The 16,005-nt window shown below is 39.4% G+C and overlaps 3 protein-coding genes across 3 annotated transcripts in view; 2 read left to right on the plus strand and 1 right to left on the minus strand.

Annotated features, from left to right (window-relative positions):
* The window catches only part of apol (apolipoprotein L), a 194,109-nt gene that overhangs the window by 159,550 nt on the left and 18,554 nt on the right, over positions 1-16,005 (plus strand). The window lies entirely within an intron of this gene.
* Positions 236-8,245, minus strand: LOC310809646 (splicing factor U2AF 65 kDa subunit-like; the record flags this gene model as incomplete). The annotated part of the gene is made up of 11 exons (XM_083677021.1): positions 236-1,712; positions 1,966-2,208; positions 2,467-2,553; positions 2,654-2,776; positions 6,058-6,137; positions 6,263-6,401; positions 6,522-6,638; positions 6,776-6,927; positions 7,329-7,432; positions 7,536-7,710; positions 8,197-8,245. The coding sequence occupies 11 exons, from the start codon at positions 8,243-8,245 to the stop codon at positions 1,581-1,583; spliced, it is 1,401 nt and encodes a 466-aa protein (XP_083533147.1). The 3' UTR covers positions 236-1,580.
* On the plus strand, positions 9,078-12,521 carry dhrs7ca (dehydrogenase/reductase (SDR family) member 7Ca). Its single transcript, XM_083676556.1, has 7 exons — positions 9,078-9,112; positions 10,044-10,200; positions 10,376-10,488; positions 10,656-10,866; positions 10,964-11,056; positions 11,308-11,454; positions 12,089-12,521. The coding sequence occupies exons 2-7, from the start codon at positions 10,047-10,049 to the stop codon at positions 12,298-12,300; spliced, it is 930 nt and encodes a 309-aa protein (XP_083532682.1). The 5' UTR covers positions 9,078-9,112; positions 10,044-10,046; the 3' UTR covers positions 12,301-12,521.

A 16,005-nucleotide genomic window follows, 5' to 3' on the forward strand; every position in this document is an offset into this window, starting at 1 on the left:
TTTCTATCTCCACTTTTCGAGGATCTCTTTTTGAACATCTAATGTTCACTACTTTCAATTTCAATGTATATATCACTCAACCCCTTAAAAACAGTTTTAATTCTTCAAATCAACTCAAGATGCTCCTGAAATAGTTTGGATATCCATATTAGACACAGCTAAATGAATAATTGCATAGACTGACAGAGGATGCAGGCATTTATTCAAGGCAGTGGCAGGTTAGGTTAGGTTGTAGAAAATAAAAATGCTTTCAGTCTTTAGACATTCAAAACCACATTTATAAAATACAGTATCTATGGTTCATTAAACTATTATTCATTAAACCACAGTTCATTAAACTATTGTTCATTAAACCACTTATTCCCAGAATTGTAATTAACTTATTATGAGGCAAACTGCTTTTTGTTTTGAGTTTATGTGTGTCCAGCAATACTGTGTATATTCTCTCAAATCCATAATTCTGGACAATCAGAGCAAACATATTCTTGCTGTAAATAACACACTATTTAATCCAATCACTTAACTGTTATAAATAACAAGAATGTTTAATCAATTGATCATTCCTGCAATTTTTTAGTTTAAAAAACTATGGGTAATACATGAATCTAGTTTCTTTCATACAAACACACAAGCACACTTTGTAAGATACGAAAAACAACACACAAAGGATATAGCTTTAAATATACATACAACATTTACATAAAGTACATTATGAGCACATTTCTTAAATATTGTCATATCTCCTTATATTTGTCTGTATGATGGGAAAATATTTTTCTGGTTCTGAAAACTATGAATAATGGCAATTCAGATTTCTGATATGATGTACAGTAGAGTATACAGTATGTCAGATATAGTATATGCTTTCCTATCATGCCTTCATTCCATACAATACTTGCATATTGTCACACAAGAGACATTTTGTTACACGTTCTTGGTGTTTGTGGAAAGATAACACAAGACAGGGTTAGCTATATAACCCAAAAAAGGTGTGTGACATCTGGAAGGGAAAAACTATTAGGTAGCAGAAACACACACCTAGAGTCACACAATGAAAGTATGACGCCTTATCAAATATAACTAAATTCTATACTGTATGAAATGGAACACACACTAAACTCACAGTAAAACTCATCATGGGTTCAGAATAGATGTAACTATCTGAACATTTAATTAGAGTATAATCTCATAATATCGATACTTGAGCTTTAAGAAAGGCAGCAACTCCAGCTATAGTTATATTAGTTTGGTTTAAGATCTATATACATATACAAACAGTATGAGTTTTTCTTTTATTATTAACATTTTGTCATTTTGAAGATTCATTCACTGCACACAGATATTAATAGTGGGTGTTAAAGTTTCAATATGGAATATGCAAGTATCTAAACGATGCATGTAAAAATCTAGTGTTTTTTTTTCAAAATCTGTACTAGTAAATGAGATTAGGGTTACAGTACAAATGCACCCTAAAGCCGTACATACTGGAGAAATGACATTTGTCATCACTGAAGTGCTGAGACCACACATGAGGAAGGAGGAAAGGGGAGGTAAGACCAAAGCACCACCCTCCGAACACCTCAGAAGTCATGTCTGTGATACATATCTGGATCATAGTATTTGGTGACAACCACTCTGTTGGCGAACTTGCGGCCAGTAAGTGCCTGCATGGCTTTCTGACAGTCTGCAGCAGAAACGTACTCCACAAAAATCTGAAAAAAAAAGAATCACCGTAGTCTTAGCAGGATCCAATGGCTATGCATGTTACTGTACTTCAACAACAACAACAACAACTCATGCTATGAATGTATTTCTTCAGTGCAATAACTCTGATAGGGTACACTGTATTCCAGGGCTTTCAACTGAGAGCAGAGCTATTCACATGAACACGAATAACAAAGTGCATGACAGATGCCCTCATGTCTTTAATGGACTGCAGAATCTGAGACAAGGGGAACCTCTGACCTTGCCGCAGCCAGGGACCTCCACACCGTCGACGGGCCGGGGAATCTCGATGGAACGCACGCTGCCATACTTGCAACATTCCTCTCGGATATCCTCCAGGATCTCCTCATAGTCCTCATCGTCCACCAGCTCCTCAGGCATCACCATGTTGAGCAGGCATAACACCTCTGTGGCCATGCCCGAGTTCTGCAGTCTCTGTAAACCAGGCACCTGGAGGGTCACTGGAGTCTCTATGATGGCAGTCTGGTAGAATAAGGAAGGGGGGGGGGGACACAGGGCAGACACAGCTGTTATTCACAAATTCATGTGATTTGGGTATGTTTCCATACAAGGTAAGCATACAAATGAACTGCACGGTTATAATTGACTTTGCACTATGTTTACCAATACCTATGTGTCGTAACAGTGTAATCACTCTAGTAACAGCATTATAATGAATATGTTGTTGCATAGTATTTTATCAATAGTTAGATTGTGGTAATTGTTACCAACTGCACTCACCGGATTGGTGTTTTTGGCTCCCACGCTTGCTCTTTGGACGATGAGCTTTTTATCACCCAGTTGCATTCCGTTGAGCCCAGCCACCGCCTGGCAATACAGTCACAGGTCTCTCAAGTATGGCCAAGACTCTTTACAAACAAGCACTGACATACAAGTTTCACATAAAATGCATTATGCTCATCAATACCTGATCAGTCGCACTGATATCAACATATTCGCAAAAGGCGTAACCTTTGGACAGTGACGTGGCACTGTCCTTGACTAGGTTGAAAGCTTTGAGAGGTCCGAATGAAGTCAAGAGCTCCTTCACCTGCACAAGAGATAAAGACAAGCAGAGGCATAAGAATTACCATATCTTCCACACACTCAAATGACTTCATTCTAATCCTCCATCTAACACTAATGGGGAGGGAAATCATATAAAGGTAAATGGCCAATAGAAGTGCAATAAATGACATGGTCAAAGAAAACAAAATATAGTATAATTCTACATAGTAGTCAGTGTGAATGATGAGATTAAGTTCCCCTAATTGTGATGCAAATAAGTATTTTGTTAATAATTTGTGTGTGCATATAATTTACATAGGAGGTCTCAAGAAGGTGAAATCTAATTGACTATGCTCGTAGTTTCGCTCAAAGTTTCCCTTAAACTAGTAGTGAATAACTAGCTCTCCGAGAGAGCCCTCAAGTATAACTGATTTGCTGCATGACAAAAACATTAACAGGCATAGATAAAGACAGTACTGAATTAACAAATACTGTATTCAGGTACATTTTCTTCAAGTTGAAGAAATGAACGATAATATCTTACGAAACAATCACTTCAACGACTGGATTGACTTATTTTCTTAATGCAATTAACTCACTTTGATCCACCAAAAGATGGCCCTTTTTTTTTAAATAATCTGATTCACTCACTTCATTTTAGCCACTACAGCTAGAAATGCACCTATCGTTCCAGAACACTGTGTTAATACAGTCTTATTTTGTATTTCTAAAGGTGAATAACATCCCCAAAAACACTATCAGATATATTTTAAATTGACCCACCCCCCCGTTAACCAAATCCAGACCTGGGTCCTTAACGTGCTCCAAAAGAGGGATGGGAGAAAGAAAGTAGCCAGGAAGGGAGCCTGCTAGCCAGCAGTGTATCCGTGTGAGGATCGGAATGTCTTACTTGCCTGTGTTACATGTTGGCATGGCAGCAGTAGATCAGTACTACTGAACAAATTATGAGCGCAGACTTAACGATCTTACAGGCCCCTAGCTGGGGACAAAGTGGGGGAACAAAAATGAAAGAGCTGTGAGTATCAGAGCAGCAGCAATGACTGCAAGAATTAAAAAATAATAAGGAAATAATAAAACACCAGGGTATTGTACATTCACGCTGTTTACTGATTTAAATATATTAGTAATGGAAAGTTAAAATCCAATTTATTCACTGCACAACAACATTGCAGACCTATGCCATTTCCCCATCTCTCTCTGGAACTTTGAGCCAAGATGGAGCAGTCAGGTCTTTACAGTTGTTTGGCCTGAGGATTCATTTTAACCAGGAAACCTGCTCAGTCCTGCAGAGCATGTGATACTGGTATGTTAATAACATCTTTGTCTTTATGAACTGGATTTTGCTTACCTTTTTCATACCAGCTTCGTTAACATGAGAATTTAGCATATGACTGTGCAGTAAAAATGTGTTTAAGAAGATATTATCACTGGTGTACTTTTAATCCCCAACCTTTGACCAACTGATTAAAAGCAGTGACTACATTGCAATATTTTAAATCAAGAATGAGTTTGAAATTGGGTAGATGAGGATGTACAAATAATATGTGAGAATATTCATTTAGAATAATCAATCAACTACATTTGTATAACTTTGTTCAGTAGAAAGGTTTGTTCAGTCAAGAATGACCATTCATAATGTGACATACAGTATAATGTGTGTTCATACTATGCTCATGAAATGCCATTAAATGATTAATAACAGAAGAGTAACAGCAAACTTCCCTAAAGGAGGAGTCACTGCTAGCATCACACTCTCAAACTAGGGTTGGACGACTGTCTACATTAGGGGTTCCCAAACTTTTTCACTGTTAATCCACCAGTTAAAGTGTATTTTCGCTCAGGACCCACCATGCACCTTTGTAACCAAAGTCAGAAATGGGCATGGTTATACATTGGTAAACAATAAACTTCTCCTTCAAATTGAGGTAAATAAACAAGTCAGTATTACTGTACCTAATTTGGCCAAATTCAAGGAATTACTTTGTAAAAGGTACACAGGAACAATTTAGTCGACACAAGGTATAATGTTTTTTTCTTGTCAAACTTGTATTGGAAAGGGCCAAGTTTTCACATTAGTGAAACCATCTACACAGGATTTCCCAAATTCTTCCATAATTATGGATTTAAGTACAATCATGAAATTAGTCATAGAAAACTCCCAGTACACATTGTCAGCGTTCTAAGACTACATGTTGAACAAGACAAACAACAATATAAATTGTTTTTGTGATGACAGTCATCTGATTGAAAAGGGAGGGCAGCACATTTGACAACAGAATAGGTAAACACATCCTTTAATGCATCACCTTTTGAGGAGTCCAATCTTTCAGTTTGAGGTGATGAGTTTACTCCGTAAGCAGGCCTAATCAGATCACCAATACATATTTCAGTAAAGCGATTTCGCCAGTCGCCTATTGTTTTTGAATGCAGAAAAAAAAGAACATATCTATTATTCCACCGTACCAAAGTGATTTGCTGTGTTTGGGGCAAGTGTGGCATCAAGAGCAACTAGAGGAGTCAAGTTTTTCTTTTAAGGTGGAGCTATTTTCAGTGAGCGTGATTATGGGTCGCCACCCAGTTTAGGAACCACTGACTACATGATCCTATCGTCCTATCATTGCCCTCTGAAGTCACCGATCTGAAGTCACCAATTCCCATAGTAACTGTCCTTTTATCCCTCCCCCAAAGGAACCTCCGTTGGCGATAGATTCGGGCCATCTCTGATCCCCGATGTAATCGTCCAATCGCCCAACCCTATCTCAAACACCACAAATATACATCACATAAATATGTTTTTTTGTTATTGGTAATATAAATAATTGTTTGATTAAAACGAAATATTTTTAACACGACAGCTTCTCCTTTGAGTAGTGTATACAATGTGCTTTGCAGAAAAGCACTCACAACTGCACCGTGTGATTAAAGCAAATTCTGCCGGTGGTCAATGCACTATACTGTAGCTCTTATTAGTTTATGCTCAAATGCTTTTCTAAAAGCCTGCCGTAGCCTGCCGTAGCCTGACGGCCAGGGGGGAAGTGTCCGCTCCAGTGGTGTTACTGTAATATTGCCCAAGCCAAACGTTATTGCCATTGTTACTATAGCCTGATCTTAAAACAGATGATCAAAATGGCTGCTTTGATTGGAATAAAACCCTTTTCGTCTACTGGACAGATTCAGTATCCTCTCCTACACAAATACTGTTGTCACAAAAGTATCTTGTAAGCCTGCAAATGGGATGACAACTTTAAGAAAGTAAGAAACATGAAAAAAGTACTAAAAAAAATGAATATTTGAGTTAAGTACCTGATCATCATTGAGATAGTTGGGTAGACCGCCAATAAACAGTTTATGTGGAGAGTCTGGAACCACTGTGGAGACCACGCCTTCACAGACAAGAACAAAAACATCATTAGTAAATTACTGTTTAATAGTAATTTAACTGTCTAATAGTGCGTTGTGTGGTTGCTAGCTACTGGTGCTGCGTGTGTGTGAGCTTGATGCAACAAACCTGGGACATGAAAAGCAGGTTGCTCTGAAATGCCAGGTAGAGGCCGGTAGTCATGTGGTCGTCTGATCTTCAAGGACTGACCTTGGAAAATGATTCCATCGAAGGCCATGGCCTGTGTAGTCTCATCTACAGACCGAAACTTGAGAGCGTGATGACAAATCAGAAAGAGAGAAATATCAAACTTTTATGTCCACTTTCACAGGTAGCTAAATCATCTCAAATGTATAGCCTAGAGGTGAGAGAACATACAACGACGTACCTCTAGGAACGCAAAGTTCTTATCCTGATTTATCTGCACAGCGAGAACAGGGTTGCTAGGAGCTTGCGATAGGCCTGCAAGCCTCATCTGGGCATTGAAGAACTCTGCCATGGACTCCTAAGAGCACATAAAAGTAGGTTTGGCATGTTGGAAAAGCCATGAATTACCGCAGCAACACTTATAAATACTTCAACTTGAGCAATACAGTGTTGTAAGCAAAAACAAAGGCAAGAAAAGTAATTTAGGAAGTTTACCTCAGTCACACCAAAGGGAATATTGCCAACATAAAGGCGTCGAGCCTGCCGTGTCATCTGACTGCCAACTATGGGCACTTGAGTCGGTGTCACTGCCACCCCACTCGTGGTGGATGTTGCCAGCAGAGCTATTGTGGGTATCTGCCCAGCCGCTGAAGGAAAACAAAGCAGAGAGTGCATGAGAAACCTCACATGACCTCTAGAACACAAATCTTGAGAGCAACACTGTTATTGACTATTCAACTTGACAGTATAAAAGGGAAAATAATACACATTCTTTGTAAGTGTTGTTTACAGATTCAGACTCATTTGAAAGTGCTACGGAACGATGGGTTTATGTAAATATCAATGATGTGTTGCTTTAATGATTAATCAAAGCTTTGTGGGGGAAAAAGTAAACGATTTCTTGGATGGAATTCACAGCTCAACAGCTGCTGGTAACAGGGAGAGCAGCACAGCTAGTCTACTTTAAATTCCGGCCACAAGTCTTGGCACCATCCATCTTACTCACTGGAGTGCGGTACCAAACAAGCAGAGGGAACCTGGCGAGTACCTTGCATAGCTTTGTATTGCATTGGTGTGATGTGTTCAAAGCCATGGGGTGGCACATCCCAGTACTTGCAGGTCCTTTTCTTCCTTGTTCTTCTTGGAGAATAGCTGAGTTAACACAACACATATTGAATCACTGTTTGGAGCTTTACATGATGCACAATGTGACTCTGAGGAGGGCCTTAGGGAGGACCCTAGGCTGAGTTCTCACCTGTGCTTTTTGTGGTCCCGTGAGGTGCTCCTCCGGTCCCGGCTCTTTCGGTCTCGACTGCGGCTGCCCTTTTCTCGGCTGCGGCTGCCCCTGTCTTTGCTCCAGCTGCGATGCTTCTCACTGCGACAAGGAGATCCGCTGCGGCTCCTCTTCTTGTGTCTCTCCCTCTCTCTCTCTATGTAGATAGGGAGAGAGAATGAGATAGATAGAGCATATTCACAGCATATAGTCAATGCTATTCACATCCAAAGGGCATGGGAGGCAGAAAAGTAGGAGACTGATTTGATATGGAGTGGCATTGCCATAGAATGTATCCAGCTTGACCCTTAATGGCATATTTTTCACCTGCACTGACCATTGATGCACTGACTGACAGCCCCCAAACTAGTGGTCTTGTGGTGGGTTGGATAGTTATCATGCACCAGTGTGGCACTGGCAAAGAATATCTTATCAGTGCTATGGCAGAAGCTAGTTATATAGCTATGCTTGCTTATGCTTATGCACACACCCATGCAATATAATCTGTACACTAGCATGCACCCATGCAGAACTATCCAATTTATTCGTTATCTAAATATCTATAGCCTATTGTAGCTAGCAAGCTAATGTAATACAACCATAACCCTCAGTGGTAGAGTGCAGAAATAAAAGGAACACCAACCTTGCCGATTCTCGCTTAACTGTTTTTCGAATTCCTCAAAATCCGACATATTTAGCTAATTTGCTGGAATTAGGAACCAGTTATTTGTCGGTTGATGTGTGCAGCTAGCTAAGCAAGCTGTCAGTACAGTACGCTTCATGGATGTTTCGAGTATGCGCGCTGCCCCTTCCTCAGACTGATAGAACATGTGAAACAGCTATCTACTTGAACATCGCATGTAAATGTAGATGAATGTTATACAGATCAGGGCAACCAAATACCACGACATTATGGGCACCTTCCATGTAAAATCACATCCTAGAGAAAGTTGCACAAAAATGCACAATATTGTATAGTAAATTGGAACAAATAATAATCAATATTAATTAATCAATAATCTTATATTTATTCTATGTACAAGAAGCACAACATGATGATTGGGGGAGCTGCGTGTGTGTGTGTGTGTGTGTGTGTGTGTGTGTGTGTGTGTGTGTGTGTGTGCGAGAGAGAGCAACAGACAGACAGACAGACAGACAGACAGACAGACAGACAGACAGACAGACAGACAGACAGACAGACAGAGACAAAGATCCAGTACAGTTTCTATAGCTTTTCCTTGCTTCTGAATGGCTTTATGTTCTACACTAAAACTGACCTAAATAAAGCATAGTCTTAGCAATGGGACACCACCTCCCCCACCCACTCTGCCTCCTGTGAACTGGCTAGCTAAGCTAAACATAACATGTATACAACATACATTGCAAATGACTGACTCAGCTGTGCGCTATTAAAAGAGCTCAAATCCCAAAGTATTGCTCGAGGGGACTGCTGGTTGTCAGAGCCTCTCTGTGAATGGGCTGTGGCTTGGAACTATTGCCCCTCAAGAGAAGACATAACCAGGAATACTTTTCCACCAGAGGCCTAGCAGACAAAAACCGTAAGTGGTGATTGTGAATTATATCAGACTGGACTACTCTAGGTATGCAGTGGAGTCCCTCCATGGGACCCAGGACAATGACTGGTCTCATGGGTTTGCAAGTGTTGTGTTGAAGCACTGTACTCTCCAGTGTAACGTTCGATTTGAAGTGGGCCGTGCTCCCCAGCTCATGTGGTGTAGGGATTACATGCCTCATGACAGTATTTGGTTGTTTCTACTATACTATGCTAGGCTATGTTACATTGCAAACTTTTGTGTTTGTCTTCATCTTGGACTAATGTTGATTACTCTGTTGCACTGAACTTTTGTGAAGATAAAGTTGCTACAGTATTTCTAGGTCAGGGTATATTTAGACGCTCCCCTTTGGACAGACCCACTGTACTGTGCATGGTAAACTATGGCTTAAGAGCTGTTAGACAACATCTAGTAGGACCGGCACTGGACCAAACTAATACCACTTAAACTGTAATGCAACAAACTAAAATTGTCAAAAGACGTGACAACAAGGAGAAACTGTACCAAAGACTCTAAGAGAGAAAGTTATCTTTTACTGTTCGTACATAATGTTTACATTATGAAATGTTGTGTCTCTCTCTTCTGCCTTGAAGCACCTTTTGCACCAAAAACAAAACAACACATTACGTCTGTTTTAATTTCAGAATATTTAAATAGCTAGCGATCAAATGTTTGCAAGGGTCTGTTGGATGCCAAAATCATGGACCTAGGAAATCTATTGGTATGAAATAAACATAACTCTTTTCAGTGTTATTTCTTTACATACAGTTTAACTGTATGATACAGTTAACTCCCTCTCATCAAGATAAAACAACAATGTTGACATCTATCTATACACGCACTGTGTTTTGCATTTGAACATGCTTTTACATTATGTGAACACATATTTGTGGGTATGCATGTGTGTACCTTTCAGAAGATGGACCTGATCACCATTCTCCTGGTGCCTTTGGTGGTGGTGGTCACAGCAGGGGTGTTTTACCTGTACAGTGTGGTGCTCAAGTTGGTGTCCAAAACAACCGTACGCAACAAAGTGGTTGTGATAACCGATGCCTTATCAGCAGTGGGCAAAGGTAACCTTTTGTTTTCTGATTTTGAATAACATCTGACAGGAATTGCACTTGGAGAATTGTTATTACATTGTTCTAATAACATGACACCGTTTTTTTTATGTCTGTTAATCATTCTATAGGTTTGTATGTAGTATTCTCAGATCTCTGTTTTTTTCATCTTTCTTCCTTTTTACAGAGTGTGCAAAGGTATTTCACCTGGGAGGAGCTCGACTGATCATTTGTGGGAAAAGTTGGGAAAAACTTGAAGCTTTTGCTGATGAGCTGGCTAGTGCTTCAGATCCCTGTTTGGTGAGTACGCTCAGCCAACAATTGTAATAATCGATATACTGAATAAAAACTGAGTGCTGTTTTGTTGTTTTACACTTTGTGATGATTAACATTGATGGCAATGGATTGCAATAACTAGTAAACACAGATGACACTGCACCCTTCTGACATCTTCTTCCCCTTTCCAGACCTTCCCTCCAAAGCTGGTGCTGCTGGATTTCGGTGACATGGAGAGCTTGCCTGATGTGATCGCTGAGGTCCTGGAGTGCTATGGCTGCCTGGATGTACTCATTCTCAACAGCAGCTTGAAGGTCAAGGCTCCTGTACAGAGCACGTCACTGGAGATGGACAAGCTTGTCATGGACAATAACTACTTTGGACCAATCACATTGGCAAAAGGTAAGTTCTAGGCCTACAATAGAAACATATTCAACTCAGTTATTATAAACATACAGTAAGGTTGAGAGCTTGTGTGTTGTCTTGGTTGCTCTTGCAGGGGTGCTGCCCTCCATGATATCCAGGAGGACTGGTCACCTGCTTCTGGTGAACAGCATCCAGGGAAAGCTGGCCGTGCCTTTTCGCACCACTTGTGAGTTCAGCCATTTTGACAGCTTAGAATGAATAGGAATTCACATGCACAAGTTACTTACCCAGCTTGCAATCCATCCTTAAACGAAATAGCACTGTATGAGAGATTAACTCATTAGTAGCAACTAGTACTCAGTTCATACGCTGCAGCAACATTGTCAAAAATACTAGGAGATGAGGGCAGCAGAGGGTCAGGATGTGGTAGGACAACAGTGTTGTTGTTAACGACGCGTTATCTGCGCTGGGTTTCAGATGCTGCCTCCAAGCATGCGGTCCAGGCCTTCATTGACTGTCTGAGGGCTGAGGTCCAGGAGTATGGCATCTCTGTCAGCACTGTCAGCCACACATTCATTAGCTCTCCAGCCCAGGACCAAACTGCCTCCAAGTCTACCTGGAGATGTGAGTACAGTACCATCAACTACAAACAGCATATTTAGAACCATGGACATCTACGACATGTTGAATGAATGATGTTAAGTGTCAGGAACAAAACAATTAATTGCATCTTTGATCACAACACCTGATGCCAGCTTCAGGAGGAAATACATTTTTATCAGATAATTTCCTTTAGACGCTTGAAGTCTTCCTGCCACTTTTTTTGTTAAACAGCTGAGGGATGAGACTTGAGGGATGGGACTTGAGAAATGTAACCACTCTCAAATTGATAGACAGAGCTATGGATACAAGGACTGACCATCCATGAGATCAAAATACTTGTTTTAACCATGTTTTGAAGCTATACAGTGTTTGTTTACAATTGCATTGTTTACAAACAATGGAGTAACGCATTTTGGGTTCTGATGGGGTAAGACAGTTTAACTAATCTCATGAGGCATTTATATTATTTAATTCATCATTCATTTAAAAGTGATTCATTTAAACGTCTAAAAATCCATGTCTTCCTGCCTATCATAGGAACGAAGAATATTCTCTCCTCTGTGAACTTTTGTGAAGATACAGTATCTCCTTGTTGTCACCTCTTTTGTTTTCTTGGTGTGCCCACCTCATGTTATTCCTTCTCCGGGCTTCCCAGTCTTCTCCAGTCAGAAGCTGCTGGGCGTTCCACCAGAGGAGGCAGCCACTGAGATAGTGAAGACCTTGAGCAGCAAGAAGAAAGAGGTGGTCATGGCTCGCTCTCTTCCCAAGATGGCCATCTATGTCAGATCCTTCTTCCCAAATGTCTTCTTTGCCGTGATGGCTGCAGGAGTCAGCAATGCTGCAGCTTTAGAAGAGACTGAACAGTAGAGTCATCATAGCATCACACTAACTGGTTTGTTGCCATGCTGGATCAACACTGATCACAGACATGGTGGAATATAATTGAGGATGGGATCAAAATAGGAAGAGACGTTATCAAAAATAATTGCCCCCCATGTTTTTATTGAAATTGTTGACTGAAATAAGGAAGTTAATAATGCAAAAACGTTGACTTGCACACTCTTTAGTTACACCAGTAAATAAATAGAACAACTGCTTATGTATGGGAGTCTTGTCACCAGACAAAATAATAATACTCCACTCAGACTTGAAAAATAAATCATGTATGAACTCCCCTCTCCTTGTTTTTATTTGTCTTTGTTGTTTGTTTGTCTTTGATTGGAAACATTGAAAGTAAAACATTTTTGTAATAAATATATCAAGTGTAACATAACAGACACATGCCTTTCCTGTGTCAGATCAAAGGATTGGAAATGTAATTACTAACTCCTTTTTCATGAATAGAATGATCAATCGATGTTCTTGCGTCACCAGGTGGACATTTCTTGCATTGCATGTGGGAGGATCACTTCACGCCACAACTGAGGTTGAGTAGGACTTGAGGCATGCGTTTTAACAAATGGCTTTAAGAAAACTGTTTTACCGTTTCGGTGCATTAAATAGCACAGCTCTTTTCAAGCATAGCATACCTGCCTTTAGAGTAATGAGTTCTAATAGCACCTTAAAGGTGGAACACGACAGACACAACCTCTGCTTCACTGTCAGCCTGGCGGGTAAGCGCAGGGATTGCCACTTACTCGCAGGGGAGATAGCAACTCGAGGCCGGTGTTCATTCATGGCCTGTTTGGAAACGTTCCCAGTTACCGGTCATGAATTACTACTGAAAGCGAATAGGATCTGTTAAGTGAAATAACTTTCTCCTCTCGGCACAGGGCATACGGATTGTGCGGTGCTGCGCTACAAAATTACTGGGCAGAGGGAGGTGGATCTACTGTCAACCAACGTTCCTGAGTCATTCAGGGGCAAAGGTGTAGCTGCACTTCTGTCAAAGGTAAACGGCCATGTCTGTGGAAAGAGGAAAAATAGTGTTACAGTATATCTTTAAATGTTATTGATGTTTGTACCATTCTCTCCTCTGCAGGCTGCCATGGACTTTCTAGTGGAAGACAACCTGAAGGCGCATATATCTTGTTGGTATATTAAGAAATATGTTGTGGAAAATCCACTGCTTGGTTATAAGGATCTTATTATTAGTTAGTTATTACAAGCTACATCCATAATTGATATGTGGTTGGGAAAATTGTGATTGAAAAAATACCAAACACTTAAAAACAATCAGTATTGTTTGTTGTTGACCAGCTTTGAACAGTAGACTGTGCCTTTGAGCTTTACAGTAAAACTGTACATGTATTCAGATGCATCAACAAAAGGCCACATTTGTTGTACACATACTGTACCACATTTGAGTCCACATTTGATTAACTCTTTTCATTTTGAAGGAAATGCAATTCATGAATAATTTTCAGACAGGCTATTATACAATAGTTTGCTGTAATATTTGTAATTATTTGTATTCCAATATTTATGTTTGTAAACTGTTCGTTAATTAAACAAATGTTTTCTATAATAGATGATATTCAATTCAAACACTCCTTGTCCTGTTGCCTTGAATCCTGAACAGTGTACAGTGCCTTTGGAAAGTATTCAGACCCCTTCACTTTTTCCACATTTCTTTGTGTTATGGACTCAATTTAAAATGGATTAAATTAAAAGAATTTGCCATCAATCCACACACAATGGCCCAGAATGACAAAGCGAAAACACGTTTTTTGAAATTTCAATACATTTATTAAAATTTCAATACAGAAATACCTCATGTACATATGTACTCAGACCCTTTGCTATGACACTCTTCTGCACCATCTCACACGAGAGAAGGTGCAGAAACTGCATTGCATGTGCTGGATTTGCACTAAACTTAATGCTTTGTAGTAAATCCAAATAAACACATTTCCAGCCACTTTCTTGTATCACTTGAATTCATTATTGCAACCACAATTATGGATATGAGATGGATTATTTTCCATTAAGGGATTGAAAAAATTGACTCAAGATGGACTCAATTCAACTTATTGAGTGATTTGTTGATGACATTTATGCATTTTAGTTCATTTTAAGAGTGTCATAGCAAAGGGTCTGAATACTTATGTGCATGAGGTATTTCTGTATTCCAATTTGAATACATTTACTGAAATTTAAAAAAAAACGTGTTTTCACTTTATCATTCTGGGGTATTGTATGTGGATTGATGGCAAATTCTTTTAATTTAATCCATTTTAAATTGAGTCCATAACACAACAAAATGTGGAAAAAGTGAAGGGGTTAGAATACTTTCCAAAGGCACTGTATGTACTGAGGAGTTAATTGGAAGCTTTATACTGTATTAACAACTTCAGAACTGATAGGAGAGACTTTTATTACATTAAAATAACATTTGACAATGGTAGTGTATAGTATATGTAGAAGATTATATAGATAAGAACAAGAAACAAGAAATTGTTCCTAGTATTGTGCAAATCAGATTACTATTTTTAATCTAGTGACTATGGTCCTGTATTAATCTTCCAGGGATACTCCTGAAATAAAGAATAATCTCTCTTATAAAAAGTCTTTGCTGAATGTGACAGTGGGTTTAAGGGCTTTAATTCTAATCAAAAGGATATTGTCTTGCAGCCCAAAGATATGACACGAAAAAATAACCTTTACTAAGGGGATTTTGGAAGTGAGTCATACTATTCAGACCTTTTTAACATTAAGTGACTGACACAATGTATTCATTTATCATTGGGGCAGTTATAGAGAGACATTGAGGTTTTGGTGTGGTGTCTTTGTATTGCTACCTCATCATTTTTGGCTAAAAGAAATTGGTTGGAGTAAATTTGACCATTGGAAGGGTAAATATATATAAATATATAAAAAGGATAATATGGTTATTTATTAATATAAAGCATTGTCACTCGAGGGAAAATGCAGTTACATTGTAGATTGGAGAACTAAAAGGGTTCTATTGTGTGTCACCTGTGACGAATTCGTTTTGGGGGGATGTTTGAAGCTTATATGACCACGGCTCCTTGTAGAGAAATACACCCTTAAACACGATGTGACATAATTATCTTTTGTCATCCAGCTCAGGGGTCAAGAGTCTCTTAAATATGATTGCAGGATGGGTAGTCGAATGTTGTCTAGTGTTGTCACATTGTGTGACATACTAGATTGTTACCATATCTTCTGACCATGCCGGTGCATATATTTATGAAGATCCCTCAATACATCTCATTGTATTGCTCTATTCAGACAATTCAACTCAGCATGTTGCAAAAGAGAATGAGAGCTGGCTACCATTGAAACAATTTACAATTGTATGCCAGTCTTTGAGATGTATTAATTTATACAAATATGCATTATGTGGGGCATGGCTGTAGTATGAGAAATGCGTACCTTGTTCAGTCACTGAACTTGATTTGGAAAGTAAACATTTGTGGAGAACCAACAGAGAACTGTGAGAAACCCACAGTAAGAGATGGAAAGAGGCATGGAGCACTGTTGATTTAACTTGACAACAGACCAATCATGACTTACACTGGAGCAGCTGGGACAAAGGTTAGACATGTCATAAGAGGTGGGAGGAAAATCAATTCCTTTTACTTGATAGAAGTAGCTGCTGTGCTTTAC

Source organism: Argentina silus, assembly GCF_951799395.1.
Source record: "Argentina silus genome assembly, chromosome: 9".
Lineage (NCBI taxonomy): Eukaryota > Metazoa > Chordata > Actinopteri > Argentiniformes > Argentinidae > Argentina > Argentina silus.

Excerpts from the sequence above, each read along its gene's own strand:
- dhrs7ca (XM_083676556.1), top strand. The coding sequence starts at position 10,047 with ATGGACCTGATCACCATTCTCCTGGTGCCTTTGGTGGTGGTGGTCACA. Across the intron at positions 10,489-10,655 it reads GTGCTTCAGATCCCTGTTTG|ACCTTCCCTCCAAAGCTGGT; the intron begins GTGAGTACGCTC and ends TCCCCTTTCCAG. Across the intron at positions 11,455-12,088 it reads CTCCAAGTCTACCTGGAGAT|TCTTCTCCAGTCAGAAGCTG; the intron begins GTGAGTACAGTA and ends CGGGCTTCCCAG.